Source organism: Dysidea avara, chromosome 3 (assembly GCF_963678975.1).
Source record: "Dysidea avara chromosome 3, odDysAvar1.4, whole genome shotgun sequence".
Classification (NCBI taxonomy): Eukaryota; Metazoa; Porifera; class Demospongiae; order Dictyoceratida; family Dysideidae; genus Dysidea; species Dysidea avara.
The window spans coordinates 13,241,022-13,266,804 of record NC_089274.1 but is presented as its reverse complement, the minus strand read 5'-3'; the positions used below and the strand labels follow the sequence as shown (position 1 = coordinate 13,266,804).

The following is a 25,783-nucleotide window of genomic DNA, read 5'->3' as shown; positions in this document are numbered from 1 at the left end:
GCATCCGTAATTTACCACAAGAATTTGATGATCATCCTATACTGAGAGTGATTGATAAAGCTGTTCACGTTTTTTGATTCATTTTCGTTGTAAACTAGTAGATTATGTGTTCGCTTAAAGTAATAGTTCTATCCTTAGCCTGTTTGGCTTGCTTCGACGTGACATATGGTGAGTTTTGACCACAACGGTCGAATACACTGTTTTACTGTTTTGCAACAAGGTTGTAAAGGGTAGCTACCTCGTGAAGATTACTTGAATTATAAGTTTTGTATGTATTTTAGGCCAGATGTGCTCGTTGGCCACAAGCTGTGCCTCCTGTATCACACTGCCAACGAGTTGTTTTTGGTGTACCGAATCGGTGAGTTTATACGTGTGTACAAGTATACCTTCACAAACGCACATTGATTTTGTATGATGCTTACACGGACATTTATATCTGTTTTATAGAATTTCACTGAATCAAGATGTATAGAGAAAGATGCAGTTAATCATGGATGTACTGGCGAGTTCATCCAAAACCCAACAGGAAACTCAACAGTTGAACAAGTAAATATTAAGAAATTTGTACATGTGATGGGTACTGAACAAGTGTACAGATCCCCAGGCCCAAGGGCAGGGACACAACATTAATACTACTAATATTGTGATTGAGGCTTATTTGGTAATAGTACTTCATGTGGCTCTACCCTATTGTATGGTAAAGTCACTAATTCAGTATATTGCTGTATGGCCCTTGTTTATAATGTCATGTATGTAGATGTATATATGTGACCGGATCTGTGAAAACCCGACATAATGGCGCAAGCCTAAATTTTCAGTATAGGCTATTGATTGCCATGGATAAAATATTTGCGTAAATGAAAAAAAAATCATAAAGGTTTTAAATGCTTTGTTCTTTGTGAAGAAAGGTTGTAATGATAAAAACATGGATACCATCTTATTCACCTATTCAAGGGGAGTTCGTTTCCTAGCAGTAGCCTAAAGTATATGTGAGTTATGGACGTTTGCTTATGTCATGTTGAAGTGGTCTACGCGATCGATTTTTCTTCACTGATTTCGTCTCCGTATGAGCGTAGAAAGATGGTAGGAGAAAAAGCCTACCACGTAATGGACTTCCCTATTCATGGCGAACGCGATGGTGCAAGTTGCAACTCTGTACTGCATTGCGTTTGTAAGTTACAGTCGTTTTTGTAAACACCTGTAATTTATTTTCCTAATACTTGCTGCACAAATTGTGACTGGATCTACGAAAACCGTTCTTATCGTCCAAGACAGGAAGTTTGATTTTTTCACACAAACACAAAGTTTAATGAATGCACTATCAAGTTTCACTGCCACAGTCGACCAGAGTAAAGTGGTCTGCTGTTGCTGGCTGCTTTTTTAAACCACAGTGGCGAGCCGTACGAGTGGTCTGGGGTCTTGATGGAGCCCTGGCCAACCAGGAGATGGCTGTGTGTGGTTGTACAGCTCTGTGGTGTTGGACAATGATCTGTGCTGTAAATTTCCTTTCATTTTAGCCAGTTCTGAGTCATGAATGGTCCATACCTTGGCCTAATTCATCCCAACACGTTCCTTTTCAATTTTTGAACACCATCTTGCCTGCCTTCCAGGGCCCCCGCCTCCCACCCTTTTTGCAGCTCACCTGATACCAGACAACCTCGGTTTAAAAACTATCTAAAATGGCGGGAAACTTAGCTGTTGACTACTTCTTCAGTGGATGATCAGGAAGATAAGAAATTGTCGTAAAACGTGTGAACATTTGGTATACGTAGCTACCACCATTGGCCAGCCACAGCACTCTGAATATTTAAAACCGACGTTTCTCGATACTTTTAAATGGGCGATAAGACCGGTTTTCCCAGAGACAGTCACAATTGATCTTTCTGTTGCTGCTACTTTGTAGGGCTGTAACTCCAAAAGTTGCTGGCATACAAGGCTGAAACTTGGCCAGAGCATACACTTGGCTAAGTAGATTATAAATATTCAATAATAAAGAATTTGAAAAATGCGCCATTATGTTGGGTTTTTGCAGATCGGTCACATTTTTTTATATCGAATTTCTAAAATTCTCAATTAAATTGGTAGGCATTAGGTATAGAAACTAGCAATTAGCACTTTCAAGTATATATTTTTATATATATAAGGAATGGAGACCCTTGCTAATATTTCTAGAGGTACGATTGTTTATTAAACATTAAACTTGTGTAGTAACTAAATGAGTATATTGGCAGACATTTTGGTTCACTGCATCAACACATACAAATCATCTTGTTTTCAATAAGTACAACAGTTGATCAGAGGTGGTCAGTCATGTGTCATCAAACATCTTAGTGTTCTCAAAGAAGAAAATTCAACCCATAAGAGTCCTTCTTTTCTAGCTATTGAATACTTTGTATGGCTTTCCTAGCTAAGAAACTTTTATGAATGTGACAAATTAAACAACTTCATTATTTTCATGCGCCATATTTGGTTGTACAGTAGTGTGTCATAGGATGATGTGTGAAGAAGATGAAAATTGATATTTCACCATCAAAATGTCAAGTTTTAAATTTCTACCCCAACTTTGCTAATGTTGGTTGTATGGTACACTTCAACCCAACGTGTGTCTTGAGAAACAACCCAAAAGTGAAAAAGTTTCTTTTAGGCTTTCACAGAAATACATAAGCATACATCAAGTGGAGATGTTTGTTTTCACATGATGATTAATGCTATGATTTTGTGTTTCCCCATTAGATCAATCCAGAAATGTTTTGGTATCTTCCCAAAATGTTTTGGTTGTTTCTTTCCCGCTAATTATAAAGTCACATCCGCTTTTAGAGATATGATATTACCATTCACACAAATGAACATGAACCTTGAGCCTTACATGGGTATCACATATAAATAAGGACCAGGCAGGAATAAGTTGTACAGTGTGACAAAATTAAAATGGACACACTAATTTATTTAGAGATGCTGATTTGTGTGAAATATGAAACATTGTGCCATTTCGCTTACAAACGCAATGGCAAAAGATCTTCAGCTATGACAACTTGTTTTAAAGGTAAACAGTTTTGTAGGATCATGGCAATAAGATGGTTAGTAATATCAAGAGTTCATAATATATATACTAAGGAGAGTATCCTACTCTCATATACCCCTGTAGAAAGGCGTATCGTGAAGTTATGACGTAACGACAAGATGTTGCGGTTTGTGACGTACAGGAAGCCGCAAAAGTGCAAGAATCGTTAGCACCGTTTCACACTTGCGGTGCTCAGGATAGCCGTATTCGCGAATGGCCTAGTAAGAAACGCCTACGAAGCGGTCTTAACCCATGAAGGAACGATTGTAGTTGGGTGAGAAACGCTTAGAGCTGGAGTTAATTTGGTTGCTAACGACGTTGGTAGGCACGCGTTCAATCGATACCATGTTCAACTAATGACATCATTAATTATACAAAGAAAAACCGGCGAACTCAGAAGTGTTACGTCATAACTTCACGATACGCCTTTCTACAGGGGTATATGAGAGTAGGATACTCTCCTTAGTATGTATATTATGAACTCTTGATAATATGTAAATCTACACTACTTTCTTTTAGTGTTGCACCGATAACCAGATCTTATCGGAAAACCATATCTCGGCTTTGTTTTTTTGTATATTGGTATCGGATCGGCACCACGATGAAAAAAGCAGCAGATACAGATATATGCATGTATTTAGAAATACATGCTCATGTGCACCAAATGATGTTTATAAATGCATAGAGTTGTATTGCAATGTTGTTATTACTGCTTCAGTGTACTGTCAGTTGTTGTTGTTGTAGCAATATACTGCCACTATAAACAAGCTAAATTGATCCTTCACAATCAAATTTCTAGTAAAAATTGCTACAAAACAGAATACTGTGCTATATCGGATCGGTTACATGTATCGGTTTTAAAATATTATCCAATATCGGTTATTGGAATATCGGCAAAATCTCATATCGATGCAACACTACTTTCTTTATATTACTGGTAATGCATGTCAGCTAGACATCCACTACAGTGAGTACATAGGCTGTGTCGTGGCTATTGTTACTGTACGTGCATGCAGTTCAGGTTTGTTTCTAATGGTTTGAATTGCAGTGTGGTAAGTACTGCAGCTGGTTATAGTAACTAGGCTAGTTAGTTAAGAGAAGCCTGAACTTCATTCATCCAACAAAACTCTTTCATCTTGGAAGGGTGCATTGTTGTATAAGGAGAATGTTGATGTGCTTTTTTGCAGTGGTTGGTGTAAACAACACATTTACGTATGTGTATTCAATGAAATACTGTAACAATTGAATTTTCCATTTTAGTAGACATATTATGTACACATGAGATTAAATGATCTTCCTTCAATTTGTTCCTGCTAGGGTATATTTTCTTATGCTTGTAATAATGTTTAACAAAAGTCAGGAATGAACAGGAATTTGGTATTGTATTTTTAGTCCTCTATTCAAATAGGAGCACTGGACACTATTATAGTAGATAATCATGTTCAGTAGCTTTCTTGTCCTCGTATACTGTGACCTCAAGGTAAGTTGTCTGAGGCAATAGCTACATGTAGTCCTCTGAGTTGATAACGATTTGTTGTTATCTCTGGATGTAATTAGGATGTTTTCCAAATCTCCAGGGAGTCTTACAATCCAGCAGTTACTGGTTTAGGCATCATTAAATGAATCATATTATCCAATTACATCTTTGTGATAGTGCTTGCTTATGTCTGCATGCCTCCCTCTGGGAAATGCTACTACATCAAAAAGATTATGATGAAGCCAAGAGGGTTTCAAAACCATGCTTTTTCCTGTTTCTTCTTAGTATTACAGTTGTATGAAGTACAGAGTGCCTACCAGCCAGAGTCCATAATAAAGACTTGCTACAACAACCAACCACCTAGGCAGTCCATACAGATATGCTTCAGCTGGCTGACTCATTAAAACCTACAGTATGGTTACTTTTATAGTTTAAACACTGGACTAGTCGGGGAAAAATTGAAGGGTGACCAGAAGAGGTTGCATGCATCACATTAATTTAACCCTATGATGGGCATGAGTGATTGTATTTCATACACAGGTTTTTCATTGAATGGCTAAACATGATAGTTGATTCTATTGGAGATTTAGTTGTTGTTTTTTATACCACAAGATGTTTGATGATGCCATCTCTGGCCAATGGCATCTCTCTTCTATTGGGGGGGGGGGGGGGGGGGGGGGGGGGATCATGACGCGCTTAAGCCCATGTGCACCATGAAGCGCCAGTCAAAATATTTTTATTAAACAAGTGATACTCCTGTTGAAATACCAGATTATACATCAACATTCCTATTATAATCATCTGTTGATGAAAACCGTTCTACACTCCCTGTACCATGCATCGTCATCGCTATAAGCCCTTTCAGTGTTTGCACAATACTATTATAAATTCACGTAGGCTTGTCCTACCCCTATGTTTTTAGTGGCCTAGTAAAAGTATATCCATACCTCAAAGAAAGAATGAAATGGGCTTTCTCAATTTCTGGCTACGTTTGCGTGCTGTCAATCATATAATTGTTGTTGGTTTGATTGCTGAGGACTGCATGAAAAGATGGACATGTAACAATCACCTCTACTGCACATACCCCACGAATTTGTCTACTGTGACAAGTACTGTATATAGTCTGTGGACATGTGGGCTTAGGCAGTCTATAATCAACATGTTGTGGTTTTGTAACAGTCCTTGTAATATAGTTGTAGATACATTGGAACTCTACATACGAATCTGACAAATTTTAAGGAGGTGGTCCTTTTTCGTATGTAAAACTGCATTGGTAGAGAACCTATAGGGAACACAGAAACAGTCCTTAGTAAGATACTGTACTTTTTCTTTCTTCATGGAATTGTGATAGGAGTCTGATTTTCTAAACAAACTGTTGTACTATGAAGAGTACATTAAACAAATTGTCAACATGATATGTTGACATAATAATGGTCATGTACAGATATATATGTAGGTTGTCTGTAAGTCTACATGTATTTAGGTCATGTTGTACTATGTACATCTTGGGTAGTCTGATGTCTAAGTCTCCTTGCTCGCTGGTAGTGTTCTCTACAAGGTTTGATTAGAGATCATTGAAGAGAGCTAGTCAACACCTGCAAATATACTAGTGAACATTTAATCCCTAGCCCTGATTCCTGAAATAGTTCAATGTCTACATACACTTTTTTTTTTAAGAGAAAGTACAACCCTCTGTGATTCTAATACACAGTACTACTGTAGTGTATGATGCGTATAAAACTGCACAAAACTTTGATAAAATACATAGCATCACTGCACAACATGTGATAGGCTGTTATTTGATGCAGTGATTATCCTAACTTTACTCACTCGATAGTACCATATTATAGTTGGATATCTCAAATTTGTATGTGTGTATCTTTTCTTAAGAGTCTACATTTGTGTGCACTCTAAATTCTGTCTTGTACAGTATTGCACATATTATAGTGTTTGTATTGTTGTTGCTTACATTGTATTGTATTGTATATTACTTTAGCAAAATGACTTTGGTGGTGACGACTTTGTTCAGGTATCTCCTCAGAGATTTAGTGTTCGTCTAAGACCAGGTAATATACATATATACCACTGGTAGTGTGTGTGCGTGCGTGTGTGTTACAGTATGTGTGTAACCTTCCAGGACAACCCCAGACTATCAATGTCAGTGTTCAACCAGCTAACAATTTTCCAGTTGATGTTTACTACCTAATGGACCAGTCTTTCTCAATGAACGATGATTTAGAAAATCTCAGAAATCTGGCTGAACAGTTGGGTTAGTGCATTATGAATACATACGTGTGCGTGCGTGCATGTGTGTGTAATTATTGATCGAAACTTAGTCAACAACCAGGCTAAGCATTATTTTATTTCTAATAGAACAGTCACACATACAAGTTGTATCTGTTATTGCTCTACAAAACAGTAGGCATACTAGTGTATCATGTTCTAATAGTAATAGTCAAAGAAGTTGTGTATAGTGAAGAATTTATAATGAAGGATAGCTCTTGGTATAAACATATGTGACTGGGCCTGTGAAAATAGGGCATGTGGGCACATGATTTTTGCCTACTTTTTCAAACTGTCATCACTCATAACTTTTTGTACTATTATGTTATGGCAATGCAATTTTGAGCATCTAGTGAGAATTGAATTGGCTTTATGATGCAAGTAACAAAATGCAAATATTCGGTTCCAGCACTGAGATATGACCTGTAGAGTGACATGGTGTAGTTTGTGCCCACATGCCCTGTTTTCGCAGGCCCGGTCACATATGTTGACGCAAACTATTGTCTGCACCTTGCATACTACCTTGCATACTACCTTGCATACTACCTTGCATACTACCTTGCATACTACCTTGCATACTACCTTGCATACTACCTTGCATACTACCTTGCATACTACCTTGCATAACAATAAACTTTTTTTCCCTTTTTTTATAGCTAGCACTATCAGTGCCATAACCACCAACTTCCGACTGGGATTTGGGTCATTTGTGGATAAACCAAGAGTGCCCTACATATCCGTTGAGCGGACAAGGTTAGTCTTCCATACGTGTTCATGATTTCCATGTAACTTCTGAACAGTATGGTTCTATGGTAATACTGTTGTGTAGTAGGGATCACGAAGGTTTGGGGCTTCCTGCCTATCCCTCCTCAAGAAAGCATTAAAAAAAAACAAAGCTAACCTTCAATACAGTCCATAAATAGCCTATGTTCATAGAATGTGAGGCTTGTTTACTGTAGCTTGAAACTTGTTTGCTCGTGTGGGTGTGTGGACAGACACGCATACATGCAGACACACATTCCCCGGTCCAGTTTTAATTAACCAGGCATGTACTTAGTTTAAAAACTAGAACATTTGCATTTGAGTAGGGATCATAGAAATAAAAAGTAGCGAAACAAGGGAGGTCATCTATACCTGTAGCTATGCTAGTGGCCATTTAATCTCTGCTTCAGTAATGGTTATGCAGTTGACAGGCTGAAGTAGGAATTAAATTTCCACTATTTAAATTTTTTTGTACATTAAAATTCACTGTATCTCCTGCTATTGTATGATTTGCAAGCCCATGTCATATTATGTAATATTAATTTGTTCATTGTACAGGCTCGAAAACCCATGTCAAGATCCTAATGTCCGTTGTGAACCGACATATAGTGCTCGCCACACTTTTACACTCAGTAATGATGCTGCAGAGTTTGTTGTAAGCTAACATTTTGTTGTAGTGTTCTGTCCATCTGCTTTGTATTAAATTTCTGTCTAGTTACTGTGCTCTTGTTAAATTCCTATAGAATGAAATCCAAGATGAAATAATTTCTGGCAATCTAGATTCTCCAGAAGGTGGCTTCGATGCATTGCTTCAAACCATTGTCTGTCAGGATGTAAGTTGGTTAGATTTTACTTTATGATTTTTATGTTGTTCTTGCAGATCATAGGATGGAGAGATAATGCTCGTCATATTCTAGTATACCTTACCGATGCAGGGTTTCATTTTGCTGGAGATGGAAAAGTAAGTATATGCTGTATGGTAAAGGTGGGTTTGCCTCTTCAGAAAAGTTGTCTCAGTATAACTTAGTATCTGGCTGTTTAACATAACTAATGTAGCAGTATAAAACAGTACTTAGTTGTTTTGTGCATCTGTAATATACCGTATGACAACAAATATTGGCGAAACTAATATTTGGCGATTTGCTATAAAATTGCAGTTGGCGAAATTTTAATTTGGCGAAATGCTCTCACTGAAAAATTGGCGAATGGCGACGATGCTGTACTGACTCGCTGTAGTAAGATTATTCTGGTCCTGCTTCCAAAGACGCCGAATATCTGTGCTCCAATTTCTTTCGTGGCCACACCCACTTTCAGGATTATTTGCTGTCTGTAGGCATACTCGCCCATTTATCAATGGCTACACACAAATTTATGTCTGCTGCTGTCTGCAAGTTTATGTGGAGCCACGCCCACTAATCGAGTTCTAGCCTAGTCAGTAAGCCACACCCATTTGCAGGCGTGGAACCACACTAATTTACCAGTTTCAGCAGTCGAAGCTTTGTCAAAAATCTACTTCAACAACCAAGGTTTGAAAATAATATTGACGAAATTTAAATTTGGCGGATTAGTGACGAATCGCCAATTCGCCAAATTTAGTTCACTGCCAAATTTAATTGATATACGGTATACAAAGCATAACAGTGTAACAGCTGTAACTACTCATCTCAGGTAGATTTTTTAGTCCCTGTGTGTGTGTGTGTGTGTGTGTGTGTGTGTGTGTGTGTGTGTGTGTGTGTGTGTGTGTGTGTGTGTGTGTGTGTGTGTGTGTGTGTGTGTGTGTGTGTGTGTGTGTGTGTTGAATACTGTGAAGACATTAAAAAGAGTTTAAATTTATAGTGCACTTTGCTTGCCAGTAGCACTTAAAAATTGGTTGCTATAGTATGTGTATTATTGTTGTAAAGGTTGTAAACTGATTACGGCTCAGTATGCATGTCATGTAGGTATGGCCACAAGTAACTAGTATATTCGTCATCCTAGAGAGTACCTGTATTTGAATACATGGCCCTAAATTGAGTATGTGTTGTTGTTTTTTAGTTGGGTGGCGTGGTAGTACCCCACGATGGTATGTGCTACCTCACACAAAGAGGTAATGTGTTTATGTACTCAGATTCACGAGCAGGACAATTTGTAAGTGAAAAAATGCACTGTGATCAGAACATGGTGTATGTGTGTACTAGGGTTGGGCAATATTTCAATAAATTGCCAATATCGCCTAAGCAAGTGCTCGCAATACCATTATCACATGTATTTTGCCTTCGCAATATTATCTCATAGGCAATATTTATTGCATTCCTAGTGTGTACTGTATGGGTATACTATACAATACGTGCAAGAGTTCAGTAAGGTTACCCTGAAAAAACTCACTGCCACAAGTTCACCTTTGATCAAAATAATACCTATTTATTGGTGTTGAAAATGATAAAGCCTCAAAAAAAACAACAGAGTGAGGTGTTCACATTCTGGTAGTACTAGTGGCAATGCATATTTACCCCAGTTAGACATTCTCACTTGCTACTTAACATTATGGGTGTAAATATATCTATTTCTTTATGACTGAATGATGCTTATAAACGGTGCATTTGGTTATAGGACTACCCATCTGTTGGTCAATTAAACTCTTTGCTACGACAGTTTGACATTATCCCAATCTTTGCTGCAGAAGCAACGGCACGTCCATTTTATGAGGTTAGCAATATGAACCGATCTGTTGTACTCTAACATATTTGTGGTGTAGTATGTAATACTAGTTTCATACATGTATTTCTCAGAATCTCCGTCAAGTATTGGATTCAGCTTTTGTCGGGACATTGGCAAGAGATTCCAGCAACATTGTTAACCTTATTAATGACACGTACAATGTAAGTACTATATTTGTTACTGATAAATACTGTAGATATAAAAAGTAAACTTCTGAATGAACTACTTCTTTCTCAGCTGTTTGGTTGATACTGTTCACTGTCATGCTATGCTTTAAAAATCTAAATTATGTATCTATATTGATTGGTTGTATTGATGTTTGGTGTACTCATGTGTGTGTGCTTTTGTGTAGACCATATCTCAAACAATAAGACTGCTACCAGATGATCTTCCAGGCCTTGAAGTTGATATAGTGCCCATGTGTGACAAGTAAGCATTATATCTTGTACTGTATGATGTGTTTGCCATAATATACTTTAATACAATAGTACATACTTGGCCAGATTTTGGAAGGGAAAACCAGTTTTAAGGATTTGACAGCTCAAATGTTTATGAATAAAACTTTAAACTGGCTATCAGTAGTGTGAATTGTGGTAATTCTGTGAAATATTCCAGCAGGTTCTTAGTTTTCATAGTGTTAACACCATGAAGTGTAAAATTCTGATATTATAAGACTGATTTTCCAAAGTCTGGCCATATTTGTGGGAAAACCGGTCTTAACGCCCATGACAGTATGTTAATCCATGCACTGAAGTATGCAGGAGTTATGGCCATGTATATTTCGAAGAAGAAATAACGCATTTTTAAAAAAACAGTGTCTTGTTTAAAATGATGTTTTTTATAACTTCCTTGATGTCTTTTGGCATAAAACTACATATCACTCAAATCCCCATTCATCAAGCAATCTTGAAACGGACCCCATCATTGTAACCCAAAGCATGCAGAATGAAACGGAGTTGTGCAAAAGTTTCATGAATTGATTGGGTTCAAAGGGATAATTATATGATTATTAAGTGACCTTCTTGTATTAGCTGCTTTTACCACACCCAGCAGTGAGCCATATACACAAGCAGTCTGGGGCCTTGAATGAGCTCTGTATGTTGGATATATACCAGTAATGTAAATGTCCTTTCTGCTCTGAATGGTCCATGACTTGGCCTAACTCATCCCTGTACACATTCCTCTTTAAGCCCTCCCCTCCACCCACCACCCCAATTGGAGCTCACCCAATACAGTCAACCAACCAGAAAAGGTTGGACACGCTTACCTTCTTTAATTGCATAGTTTTATTTGGTATTTCACGTAACCCTCAATAGTTGCAATGCAAAATGAGAAAATGGTGGGGTAGACCAGGGCAATATTCAGATCACTCTTCACGTAAACTCTAAGGAGATGTACTTTGTTTTGTTGGTGAAATACCAAAAACCACTTTGTCGCCTGTATAACTTCATCAAACTGATCGTGTATGTAATTATAAACAGAAATGATGATGTCTCACTGCTTTACGTATATCAACGCTACTGTTCACTCCACTCCATACAAGTAGACCTTTGTATAATTTATTTTAGTGGCACTTAAATTGTGTCCAACGGACTCCAACCTCCTCGGGTCAATCAACCTACTGTACTTACATGGTCATACATATATGTAGTTAAATGCTACATGTCATTACTTTGTATAGCTTTGATATGTCTTTATCAATAAATTTACTATAAAAATTTTCAACTTGATAGCATTAACAATCTAGCTTGCACAGGAGTTCAGATACAAGAGACAGTAAGTAATCTCTTCCAATAACAGTTATATATAGTCATTATAAGCTCTTTTTTTAATTTTTAGGCAAATTTTATAGTTTCTCTGTCAGCTCAGTCATGTACAGAAGAGTTACAGAATGGTGCTAACCTGACTGTAAGGGTTCCTGGCTTTGGACAATTTGTGGTGGAGATAGAAGGAGTTTGTGACTGTGAATGTACCGATAATCCTGTATGAAAAACATTTTGCTTGCAAATGTGCATTGTTATTTATAGTATATTTATCCTAGAGCCGTGCTGATCCAATCTGCAATATGGGTAATGGCGATCTTGTTTGTGGTCTGTGTGAATGTGATCCAGGATGGTAAGTGCAATATACTTATTGTACGCAAGTGTCCTTTTAAAGTGCTGCATTTTTATAATATCCTGTGCACTATAGTTAGCAATATGCATATATAGAATATGTCATACACTATTGCGTATTACATTTTCAGGGTTGGTGATAGGTGTGAGTGTAGCGCAGACAATGTCACAGCAGTAGATGACTGTCCGTAAGTTTCATGTATAGTATACTTACTGTGTAAGTCAGGTACTAAAATGTGCTAGATTGGGGCCAAACGGTGTGGTATGTACTTCTCAAGATCGTGGCACTTGTATCTGTAATACTTGCCAGTGCAATGAACTAGAAGTAAGTGATCATCAAACTATGCATGAGTGTTTCTGTGTATCGCTTATTTAGTGTGCACATTGTGTGGTATTTGTTTCCCCTTAGGATGGTAGAAGGTTCTTTGGTCCAGCCTGTGAGTGTGACAACTTCTCTTGTGATCGTGATGACAGGAACTTGGTTTGTGGGGGTACGTGTGTTTACAGTTTATTACAGATGCAAAGTATTTCTAGTCACCTATTGTCTACAGTATAAAGAAGATCATAAAATATAGTGTGGGACCATTTATGTAGTGGTAATGTACAAGTTTGCGCTAATTAGATTCACACCCCCATATATATAGGAGTAATTTTGCGTACCCCTACACAAAATATCTCCTATATATATAGAGGAGTGCTTGTATTGAAATAGTGTACCCCTACGCCAAGCAGCATCCCTCTATACTATAGGAGAAATTTGCGTAGGGTATGCAAAATGTCTCCCATATATTATAGGAGAAATTTTGTGCACCCTACGCAAAATGTCTCCCGTATATTATAGGAGAAATATTACATAGGGTACGCAAAATGTCTCCTGTATATTACAGGAGAAATTTTGCGTGCCCCATGCAATATGTCTCTTGTCTCCCATATCATAGTAACTGTATATAAGGGATCATGAAGATTTGGGGTTTTTCTAGCAAATCTCACCCCAAAACCAGCCTCACAATACCTTCATGGCACCTTGGCAGCATTGGTTAGTAGTAATCAAGCCTATAGTATGTCTTCAAATTGACTCCTGATACTTCTATATGAATTTTTTTTTGTTTCTATTCAACTAATTTTTCTGCTAACTTACTAATGCCTTCAGCCATAAGTTGACCAGTGGTATTATTTTGTTATGGGCTTGATTTCTTCACTATTCATTTTGCTTTGGCCTGAAATGTGCTTTTCACCAATCGCAACTGCTATAGTGTATGCATCATGAATTTATCTATCCGCTATTGGCGATACAATAAGGTAGAAAAAAAACAGAATGCTGATATAAAACTGTGATGCTAATGCAATGCTTATTGTATGGCTAAAAGTGCTAAGGACCATTAACCTTTAACCCTGAATGCCACTATAGTGGCTCTAAACAAACGGTCATGTACAATATCCATGTACTTCAATGTACAGAGATGGCATAACATTTAATGGAATCCTTGATGAACAAGTACACAAAAATTTTTGGAATTTTCAACTAGAGTAGGGACCATAGCACATTGATAAAAAGTACTGAAACAAACTGGAATAGTGTACAATATTAAATCACAATAAAACAATAAGAAGTGTTATATCCCTACTGTGCATTTCCGTTATGGTATCTTGAGCACAGTAGGGATATAACACTTCTTATTGTTTTACCGTGATTAAATATCATGCACTACTCCAACTTATTTCAGTACTTTTTATCGATGTGCTATGCTCCTGAAAATTCCAAATTTTTTTGTGTACTTGTTTGTTAAGTGTTTTTTGTAATTAATAATTATGACTGGTGAACCCACATATACCCATCTGAAATGGCGCTGCGTGCCCCAGCTATATCAATTATCGTTTGAAAAGTGAAGTATCTGTTGTCAGCTATGTTCAACTCATTACACAGCATTTTGAATCAAGAACTGTTCGAAAAACACCTCTGCAATCCATGCATACCAAAAGAAAGAAATGGTATATCAATTATTGTCTGAAAGGCACCTCTCGGGCCGAAGTGACGTCAAACAGTGAAGAAATCAAGCCGGTAGCCTTAGCCGTTGTTGAGTTACGCTTGTCTGAAGGCATCAGTCGGTCAGTCAGTTACTCATTCAGTCAGTAGAGAATTCCATTAAATATATATATATATACAAGTATTCAATGTACAGTAGGGATATTCACTTCTTATTGTTTTACAGTATTTGGACATTACGTACTACTCCGATCCAGCTTGTTTCAGTACTTTTTATTGCAGCACTATACACTGTCCCTACTCTAATTTAAAATTCCTAATTTTTTCTTATACTTGTATGTAAAGTTTTTTTGCAAGCTCATGACCACTAAATAGTGTGCTTTCCACAAAACTAGTCACAATAAGCCTTTTCCATAATAACGTCAGAAGAAAAAATGGCAATCTCTATTTGGGGGACTCTAATGTTTTCAAGTACAGATGATATTGGGCAACAAATAAAGATCGATCGTTTGTGTGATCCAGGAAGAAGATATCGAGCTAAAACTAACAGGTATGGGTATAACGCAGCGGAATAAAATGGTTTACGTGGGTTTTGAAAATTTCGGCTGGTTTTGAAGGTTGAGTAGAAATATCATTCCTTTATATACGTTGTAACCATACCTGGTAATTTCGCTTCAGTATCATCCTTTATTAACAACAAAATGGTTCATGAAAAACTTGTCATCATAGGACGCAATACTCGAAAATATAAGAGTACCCCAAATAGAAAACCAATGTGACGTCATTATGGAAAAGGCTTATATTTTAAAAGAGTTAATCACAGCACAATTATGACTTCTACAATAACAACTGATCAGTGGGCGTGGCTCTACATAAGCCTGCAGGCAATAGTGGACGTGGATTCGTGCATACCTACGGACTGATGAATGGGCGTGGCTACCTTATGTCTACAGACAGTAATTTACGTAAGTGGGCATGGCTCATGAAAGAAGCAGGGCTACACTATGACGTGTAGTAACACGTCCACATTTAATTTAGCACATGGGGTCAGACCCGAATAATCTGTAAAGCAGGACCTGGATGACCCGACTCGGTTTAACATTGTTACTAAATAAACTATATTTATTGACTTACACATTGCTATATAGTTCGCCGTGAGTTGCTCTCTCTGATTGACATCAACAATGAGTCGCGTACGTTTGTGTTTTTGGTGCAACCGGCGACCACGTGTATTCGAATAGTTTGATGCAATATACACTGGTAGATGGAAGCCGTACTGTAGTCTATTAACACTCAGCGGTAGAACCTTGACTGATGGCCATGATAAAGAAGGATAAAAGGTAAGACAATAGCGCAAGCATTGTATGTTTATCAATATACCAAAGGTTTTTTCTTAAGTGAACTAGAAAGGTTTCTGCAAAAGAATTAGGGCTGTAGCTGTAGCCAGTTTTCCGCTACGCTTGACTGAAGGCGTCAGGCAGGCAGTAGAAAATTCTGTTAGATAATTTTTTTTTAAATTCTGTAGCAACTTGACGGAAGCGTTTCGAGTCGATCTGAAGACACTTTTGGGCTTGGTTTTAATACTGTCATGTCGTTGTGAGAAAAAATCGCAGGTTTTTGGATTATATTATATCACAGATCGCCCCCACACCTCCGATGTCCATACTATACAGTACTACCGTACTGTATGATATATTTTGTTAAATTCCATAGCAACTTGTTGAAAGCATTTCGAGTTGATCTGAAGGCTTGTTTGGGCTTAGTTTTGCATAACCAATACTGCCTCATCGTCATCAGGGAAAATTGAGGCTATTTTTGGGTGATGTTGTTTCGTGCGATTGGGCGAATGGAAAAACAGTAAAAGCCGTTGATATTGAGAGGATCGATGCACGTAATTTCTGTAACAACTTTAAACAGGCTGTAGGACCTGGAGTCCTACAGACCTTCAGCACTTGTGCTGTAAAGTCTTTGCACGTTCTTCATAACATCCCTGGATTTGTATCGTTGTCTGCATTTGCAGTGGATGTGATATGTAAATGTGCTTTATATTTTGCTGTTATGTCCTAATTCATTCTTTACTCTTTGGATGTCTAAGGAAATGAAGTCATCTGGCCTGCTTCGAAGCATTCTAAAATATGTTGCCACATCAAACTCTGCTTCCACACTTTGCTGGCAGGATCATTTCCATGCCACAATGAGGTGGCTACTGCAGTAGCATCATCACCTTGCTCTTGCATCTTCTTACGGGTAATTGTTACACCAAGAGTTAATAATAGTGGAGGGAGAGTGTATAGGCCTGTATAAAATGATCTACTGCTGCCATTCTTTCTGTCTCTGTCTGTCTGTCCATCTGTCTGTGTCACTCTGTCTATCTCTCTCTCTCTCTCTCTCTCTCTCTCTCTCTCTCTCTCTCTCTCTCTCTCTCTCTCTCTCTCTCTCTCTCTCTCTCTCTCTCTCTCTCTCTCTTGTGTCTGTCTCTCTCTCTCTCTGTGTCTCTCTCTCTGTCTCTCTCTCTGTCTCTCTCTCTGTCTCTCTCTCTGTCTCTGTCTCTCTCTCTCTGTCTCTCTCTCTCTGTTGTGTGTGTCTTTGTGCATGCATGTGTGTGTGTCTCTCTCTGTCTGTCTCCCTGTCTGTGTGTGTCACTCTGTCTGTCTGTGTGTGTGTCTCTCTCTCTCTGTCTGTGTGTCTTTCTCTATCTGTGTGTGTCTCTCTCTGTGTCTCTGTCTGTCTGTCTAACACGGTAAACAAAGTTATGTCACCAAGCTTGTTTCAATACTTTTTGTTGATTCGCTATAATCCCTACTCTAGTTGAAATTCCAATTTGTTTGTACTTGTTTCTTAACTTTTGTAAATAATAATTATTATGACTGGTGAACCCACACATACTGTACCACACCAAAAGAAAGAAATGGTGCCGTGCGTCCCGTGAAAAGTGAAGTATCCACTATGCTTAGAGATGCACCGATTATCAGCTCGCTGATCGGATCGGTTGCCAATATGGCAATTTCTACCATATCAATAATCGGCACCAATGTTCTACGAACTGATATTGCTACTGATAGTTAGTATGGCAAAAATACTATTATTTGCAATGCAGTATTAAGTATTAATGTACATGTAGAAGCCTTCTTGCTCAGTATACAAACAAATAGAAATCCTATACGTAGCACTATACAATGAGAAGCCATACAACTGCATATGCAAGCAATATTGCCTCATCATCTGCGAAAAGGGATGCTGGTTTTTGGGCGATGTTTTTTCATGGGACATGCCCACACCTTTGTGGTCCCATGACACTTCGAATAAATTTTGCATACCCTATGCAAAATTTCTCCTATATTATATGGAAGACATTTTGCATACCCTACGTAATATTTCTCCTATAATATACGGGAGACATTTTGCGTAGGGTGCACAAAATTTCTCCTATAATATATGGGAGACATTTTGCATACCCTACGCAAAATTTCTCCTATAGTATAGAGGGATGCTGTTTGGTATAGGAGTACGCTATTTCAGTACAAGCATTCCTCTATGTATATAGGAGATATTTTGTGTAGGGGTACGCAAAATTACTCCTATATATGGGGGTGCAAATCTAATTAGTGTAATTTTATCTTTACCCTTACATAGTTGGTCCACACACACTTCCACACTACACACACGTGTGCACACACACACTTCCACACTACACACACACACACACACACACACACACACACACACACACACACACACACACACACACACACACACACACACACACACACACACACACACACACACACACACACACACTCTACAGTTTCTGTAAAGAAAAGGCTGTACTGTACTATTCGTATGATTATCGATGTACTTGTGTAGGTCCAACTAGAGGTATATGTAACTGTGATCGAAGCTGCACCTGTCTACCTGGATGGACAGCAAGAGCTGACAGAGGAGTTTGTGACTGTCCATTAAGTAATGAAACCTGTGAGAGTGGATTGGGGGTCAGTCTTGTTAAACCCCTTCAGTATTTGTTGTTATGTTGTGATCTGGTTTATTCAGTTACAATGCAGTAACCGAGGAAGTTGTGGGTGTGGTGAATGTAGTTGTGATGAAGATATCTTTTCTGGACCATTTTGTGAGATATGTACTGGCAGCAGAGCAGTAAGTTGTGTATATACTAATTACCTCTTACATAGCCAATAAGTTGTGGTTGTGCAGACCAGCAGACTATAATAATGTGTCTGTTTGAATTGCTGTAGTTGTGTGTGTATTATTATTATTATTATTATTATTATTGTTTACTGTGCAAAACCTCTTACAAAGAGTATATGTACAAGCACAGATAATGTAGGCATGTTTCATTATGGCCGTTTCCTTCTTGTTAGAGGTGCCCTGAGAACCCTGAGTGCACCGTGTTTCGGGACTGTGTTATATGCAGCACTATGTCTGGTGGTGAAGAATGCTCCGATGTAAACTGTACATTACAAATGCTGGAATCTAGTGTTAATACTGAAACATATTTGATTGAAGGAAGTTAGTTAAAGCCAATATTCCAGAATCTATTTCATTTTTATTTTTTTTTTGCAGCTTCTTTAACATCGTTTTGTCAGATTTCACAAGGTGGTTGTGCCTATCAATACTTTGTTGGTACCAGTGGTATCACTTTCACCAGTGAAGGCACTATTGTTGAATTAATGAGTGTAGGTAAGAGAATTGATACTTTGTGCTATGTAATATAATATGTTAAAACACTAGTACAGCTAAATTTAATTCCGTGGGATACGGGGTAAAGCCTGTGAAGAATCCAAATTTTGTGTTTCCCATTATAACACTTGAAGTGTAGTGAGTTGCTTTAAGATTTTACTTGTCGGTACTTGTTTAGTATCAGTCTCAAGCCAGTGTTTAGCTTTAGATGGAGTTTTCCACAGATCAAAAAGTCAAAATAAAAATATCCTATGGAGGAAAACTTGGTCTAAAGCCTAGGGAACGGTCACAAAGGAGATATCCTTACTTGGCTCATTAAATGCTCTGTAGTGTGTCATTTCAAGATTAATAATTGTTCCAGCCCATACAACTAGTGCATAAACAAATGTACTGCATTCGTTCAATGGTTCGAAGGGTACATTGTTCAAATGACATAAGTGATATACAACCTGGCTTATATTGACAATTGAAATTACAGCAGAAGATTGCAAGAATCCAACTGCTCATCACGACGTGAGCCATTTTCACCATGGACAGTTAGTTACATTTGAGACACTAGAAAGTAATTGAATATGGTTGTACACAAGGCACTAGTTGTCTAACAAGTTAATTAGCTTACGCCACGAGTGACCACGCCCACTGCTAATGATGAGGTGCAGTTAGGAATGTTGCTGAACAAGCTGTATAGAATTTTCGCGGGTTGTGTACTACTGTTGTAGTTGTAAGATCTTTTAGCAGCAGCTACATCTTGTTTTGTAATTTCTCTAGCTGCCAATCTTGTTACACAGATGAATTATTGAGTGCCAATGTGAGAAATACCATTTGCCAAAGGGAGCCAAAAATGACAACTATTGTTTTGTTAAATAAATTTAGCTACAATACACTCAAAATTATGCCATTTGCTACCAACTGCATAATATGTAGCTACGGCTACATAGCTACAATATTTGTCAAAGCTTCGAATGTTGCATTCAAACCTTTGAAGCTTAAAATCGACATTTGTTTATGCACTACCATAGAGTGTCTATAACCAGTAGAGGAACTGAGATGTTTTGACCAGTTTTAGTCCACACAAACAATGCACGTATCATCATCAGTGGTTTTTTTTTCCAATGTACATATAGTACACTGATTTGTAAATATGAAAAACAACACAATCTTTTTGTGACACTTTCTAAAGCATTAATGCACGAACATTGCATCACTGAAATGCCGCTATGTCATTTGAGTACATGTTGTTATGCTCATACAACTATAATTGTAATTTTCCTTCTTTAGATTGTTCCGATGATGGGGTGGAGCCGTGGATTATTATTGTAGCCATCTTGGGTGGACTAATATTACTGGCCATCATCGTTCTGATCATCATCAGGCTGATCATTGAACTAAGGGTGAGTATGTGTGTGTAGTATGTGCATGCGTGTCTGTGTAGTGTATGCGTGCGTGCGTGCGTGCGTGCGTGCGTGCGTGCGTGCGTGCGTGCGTGCGTGCGTGCGTGCGTGCGTGCATGTGTCAGTTCATTAAATGTGCACTAGCTAAAGCTCTGTATCTTTTTTATGTATTAGAAGCACAATTGTTATTAAATCGTTTATAGTATTTCTTTATATTATCCAGTACATCGTAGAGTTTAGGCAATGGAAGAAAGAGTTGGAAAGAGCTCGTTTTGCTAAGGTATGCTTTTATACTTGACCATTTAGCATGTCTTACTTTTTTCTTCTTTTCAGAATGACAACCCACTATTCCAGAAAGCTACTGAAGATTTTGTAAATCCAGCCTATGGAAAATAGTTGAACACAAACATTAAAAAGAAAAAAAAGTCATTAAGAATTTATACACATTTCTCTATGTAGTTGTGCATGTTCATTATTTGTGGAATAGGTTACCCCATATGTGTTCAGTAACTTTATACATGCACAAATGCAACAGCTATAATTTAATTTTATTAGTGTGTCAATTGTGTTAATGTACATACATATAGTATGGGACAAGGCCAATTGGTTACTTCAGTCATCTTGTTTTACTGCAGTCCAATATGTATCTCACTAGGGGACCTGTTGTAGTATTGTTGTATTGTCTAAAATGCTACACATAGATCTAGCTGGGCTGTCTGGCTACTGTAATCATGTTACAGCTATGGTGTATTTTGTATTCAATTTAAAGATAGCTACATATAAATGAAGAAGGTGAGAAGGGCTGCACTAAAAAATGGCAAACCTGGAATCAACCAAAGTAAAAAGGGTAGGTGCGACCAATAGTTATAAATCATGCCTCACTCATTGCTTCCATTTTGTCACTATCCCTGACAGCTTAAGGTACAGCACAGGCGGCAGCTTAAGGTTTCATTTGTATTTGACTTCTCAGGTTTGTTTTCCTTACTGGATCAACTGTCTTTCTGGATGTTTGTTGACAATCCCACTTTTTTTGACGTTTCTCTACCCCATAAACTTTTTGGTCAGCATTTAGATATGGAGCATCTTGTTTTTCACAGCTATTGGATGAGCCAGCTCCGACAGACTTCAGCAGACTAGAAATAAACACTTTCACAGAGAGGCAGCCAAGAGAAACTTGTCCAGCCTCACCAAAGCAGTGAATTATGACCATGATTACTGTAGTGCTATTTCAGCAAGCCAGTATAAACTTGATAGTGTTCCTGCACCACAACGTACATTTGGTCAGAAATCTTTATAAAGAGCATGTGATGTCTGTGTCAATCCAACAGATACTGGAAATAAAAACTGAAACCAATCCAGTATTTTTTTCCAGTTCAAGTACAACTTTACGTTGTGACCAACGATTTGAAGAAGATATTTCAAAGGCATATAAATTTAATGCATAAATTTTTGACCCCTATAGTTCTGTATATTCTTGTTCATGATAGTGGCTTGCAAATTGCTTCTGTTTCTGATATGAAAGGAAGTGTTTCAGAACACAGAAATCAGTTCAAATTATTTCAGAATTTGCTAGTCTGACAGAATTTCCACTACACCAGAACACTGTTGATAGAGTGGACAATGTTGGAAGGAAAATGTGTGTGCCAGTATGTGTGTGTTTCTATAATAAGCAACGGTCAATATAGTATTATTTATTTCCTGTCTAGCTAATAATACCCATTCTCTGAGATGTAAGAGGGCCTTTCTACAATAGCCACATTAGGAGCCAAGAAATGTTGTGTCAAGGTTCTGTCTCATTAACCCTTAGTTTCCACCAATAGCTTTTGTCATTTACAATATTATTTTTACAAGTATAGTAGTCTAATCAAAATAGGGACAGACCCACCACAAATTGTAACATAATTTTTTCTCCATATTGCACTATCTCAGAAATTATTCTAATAGAGCAATCACATATATCAGATGTGTCAAGTATAAGAAACTAACTATGCTTCTAAAATTGCTGCCATATTTTTTGTTGAGAGCATGCCCCCTCTCCCAGCCATATGATGCACTTTATATTGCAAAATAATTGTATCCCACCCCATATTTTCAGTGCTTCCTAATATGCCTCTAAGGTAATAAAATTATGCTCTAGCCCCTTCCCTCCTTCTCTCCAGACTTGCCTCTGTAGCTTGCTATTGAACCAGATCAAGAAGTTGACACTCTGGGAGTAGAGTCAAGCAAAGCACATCCAGTAGCTAAAAGGGGGGCTAGTTGTGGCCTAAACAATAGACTTTGGCTAGTCATAAATTGTGATAGGGCTGTAAATGTCAGACTAAATATAACAAGCTGCACCACAAAATAGTATTAATTATGTATAAAGTTAAATGTCTTTACAGTTGATTACAGGTATTCGACAGAAAGATCCAATCTTACTTAGGATAGCTATTATTCAAAATTCTCTTTTGCAGTCCTCTATATTAAATGTCTAAATCTCTAATAAAACAATAGTTTATTCTACAAATCACTTTCAAACCCTTGACTTCTATTAATACTACAATGTTCTTTTTTTCTATTCGTTCACTTCTGATAATTACTTCCATATGTCTCAATCATTTCCCTCAAATTGCTTCCAGATACAATCTCAAACAGCTAGCTATTTAAAAATAATGGAGTATGCCAAGTACTTCCATCAATGGGCACTTTGCCACTTAACTCTTATATACTTGAACGACCCTGACAATAATATTATAGAACACAAAATTATGTACTATAAAAATACACAAATTTTGTTTCAACTACGTGTTAAAAATAGCTACTCTATTCGACCTTCACCCTCAGGTATGGGCTATAGTTGTAAAAATAATGTTGTTTTTAGCCAATGATACTGGCAGCTGAACATCTGATTCACCGTGACAGGAAAAACTGTGAGTACATAACAGATTATGATATAGCATCTGGGATTTGCTGTCACTCAATCCAAGGATAATTGTTAGTTCTCTGTGGATGCATTGATCGATATACTGATTACAAGTTGATACAACTACCTTAATTTCAGATGATTATAAATGTAAGATGAGAAAATAGTCAGAAAAGTGATGACTATGTTCATCACACAATATTTCACCAGATCTGGAGCAATAACTTTACATGGAAAAGTAAAAGTAGTATTAATTCCCATATTTATGTTACATGCTGTCAATGAGTGTAGAAGTTTAATTAAATTGAAATTTTGATATAGTAAACCACTTCTTAAAAAACCAGTCTGCACATATGTTATAGGAAGCATTGAAAGAGAAGTGAGTTAAAAAGAAATCAGAATAACAACTAGAGTTACAAACAAAACCCAAACTAGCAGGGTCAAAATACTCTAATAGAACAGTCATCAATTTGGCACATAAAATTTCACATATTTTCCCAAGGGTGTATATTTAGAATGGTGATCTAGACACTTCTTATCAATTAACTGTGAAGAAAAATTCTGTGGCAGGTAGTGGCCTCAAATCACATAGATTGACTAGACTAGACTATAGCTACAAGGAAAACTGAGTCCAGTACCTCATAGCTAAGTCCACTAGTCAAGTCCAATTGGTGAACTTACAGCATTTCAATTACTCTATTAAAACATACTGTGACTCTAATGCAAGGAACACTGTATGGCCCAGTTCTTCAGTCTTATACATAATCAGTGGTTTTACTTGATCATCACCCGAGCCATGCTGTAAAAACTCAACCATTTTTACTGAAATATGGTCCGATTCTTGCTTTCCCAAATATTATGCATTCTTATAACTTTAATTACATGATTACACTCTTCACTTCCTAACCTTAAACTCTTGTGTACTTGCAGCTATATAATTATTGGTATCAGCATAATTCAGCAGCATACATAATTATTAATAATAACTAGTGATGTCATTAACAATCTATTAAAATGAGTATTAAAATTGTAAAGTGAGCTATGTTTAAAGTTTTTATTGCAATAGCTACAGATGCACTCTTTTTTGCAACTTTTAAAGTACGTAGAATTTTGCTGCATGGATAGCTGGCTAGTTATATAGCTACGCCATTTAGAAAATATTCCAGGATAAACTGTGTCAAGAGTTGTGTCTATGATATCGTCAATGGCCACACAGAATATAGGGAAAAGTAACAGCAAAATACTTCCTTTCACCATCTTGTCTCTCTTAGAACAGTATAAAGTTTTCTTGGCGGGTTCTACTCGCCAAGACTAAAAACTCGCGTATTTCCGGGATCTTATGCAATTAGCATCCGTAATTTACCACAAGAATTTGGGAGTGTCTATTTTATGTCGCGAGCCGCACGACAATTAACGACCCGGTTCACTTATTAAATACTTTATAAACAAGCTACTACAATACAGAGCTGCAACTTTTATTCGTACAATAACTAACTCACTTAGCAACGGCCTTTAGCCAGCTAAAAAACCGGTTCAACAAGTTGTACAAGTTACGTAACATACATACACGTAATTAGTTTCTCGCGTGATCCGCGACACTCCCCAGGAGGGGGGACATCATCATCATCAGGGTCAAGCCACAACTTCAGCATACTTCTTGCTGCAATGGCTGCATTACGAGTCGGCTGGCTTGTCCTTGGTGTACACGAGTCAACTGGAGCATCATTACTCTCATCATCATTCAAGTCCATCTCATGGGGAATCTCATCAATGTCACTACCACTATTCAGTTTAGTGTCAGTATCCTTGTTCTCCATGTTAGACACATCAGTGTCAATAGTTGTTTCATCTGGACATTCGATAGGGTACAACATACTGACTGCTCTATTAAGGTACTTGTTTGGTGCAACATTAACCTTTGCTGATCTAATTTTCTGGTCCTTTCCCTTTATAACTTCAACAATTCTACCAACTCTCCAATGTCCACGAGGTAAATTCTCCTTTACCAGTACAACATCACCAATTATAGGAGGTGTTGGTATGTTCTTTGATCCCTTCAATAGCACCTGTGATTTTTCTCTTAGACTTAAGAGATATTCATTTCTCCATAAAATCCAAAATTGGTTTAGACGATTCTGTCCTCTCTTCCAAGTTTGCAATAGTGCTTGTGAAGATGTTACTTTCTTAGCAACCTCAAACTCTGGGTCAGGATCATCCTATAATACATTGGGAAAGATGTGTTGTGAATGGAACAACAGAAAATTTGATGGTGTGAGTATCATACTAGAATTGATGTCATCATCCACATATACTAGTGGGCGGGAGTTCACCACTGCTTCTGTTTCTGTTAAAGTTGTGACTAACTGCTTTTCTGTCAAGCATTGGTTTCCAATGGTTTTCCTCAGAGCTCTTTTAGTTAA

At 37.5% G+C, this 25,783-nt stretch overlaps 1 protein-coding gene across 2 annotated transcripts; it reads left to right on the top strand.

Annotated features, from left to right (window-relative positions):
• Window positions 1-2: 2 nt before the first annotated feature.
• On the top strand, window positions 3-21,037 carry LOC136249460 (integrin beta-1-like). Of its 2 annotated transcripts, none has more exons than XR_010698227.1 (26): window positions 3-168; window positions 282-358; window positions 448-546; window positions 6,535-6,604; window positions 6,676-6,807; window positions 7,478-7,574; window positions 8,142-8,238; window positions 8,327-8,416; window positions 8,464-8,544; window positions 9,618-9,710; window positions 10,173-10,268; window positions 10,352-10,441; window positions 10,633-10,709; window positions 12,014-12,056; window positions 12,120-12,263; window positions 12,322-12,395; window positions 12,526-12,582; window positions 12,638-12,719; window positions 12,804-12,885; window positions 18,243-18,367; window positions 18,426-18,527; window positions 18,752-18,899; window positions 18,954-19,066; window positions 20,349-20,461; window positions 20,685-20,741; window positions 20,795-21,037. XR_010698227.1 is itself a non-coding variant. In XM_066041470.1 (26 exons), exons 1-26 carry the CDS (start codon window positions 105-107, stop codon window positions 20,855-20,857), a joined length of 2,370 nt encoding a protein of 789 aa, XP_065897542.1. In that variant the 5' UTR covers window positions 6-104; the 3' UTR covers window positions 20,858-21,037. The 2 variants fall into 2 exon arrangements, 1 of the variants encoding a protein (XP_065897542.1); XM_066041470.1 differs by having other exon boundaries at window positions 6-168; window positions 18,954-19,070.
• Window positions 21,038-25,783: the final 4,746 nt, after the last annotated feature.

Excerpts from the sequence above, each read along its gene's own strand:
- LOC136249460 (XM_066041470.1), top strand. The coding sequence starts at position 105 with ATGTGTTCGCTTAAAGTAATAGTTCTATCCTTAGCCTGTTTGGCTTGC. Across the intron at positions 9,711-10,172 it reads ATTCACGAGCAGGACAATTT|GACTACCCATCTGTTGGTCA; the intron begins GTAAGTGAAAAA and ends ATTTGGTTATAG. Across the intron at positions 20,742-20,794 it reads AAAGAGCTCGTTTTGCTAAG|AATGACAACCCACTATTCCA; the intron begins GTATGCTTTTAT and ends TCTTCTTTTCAG.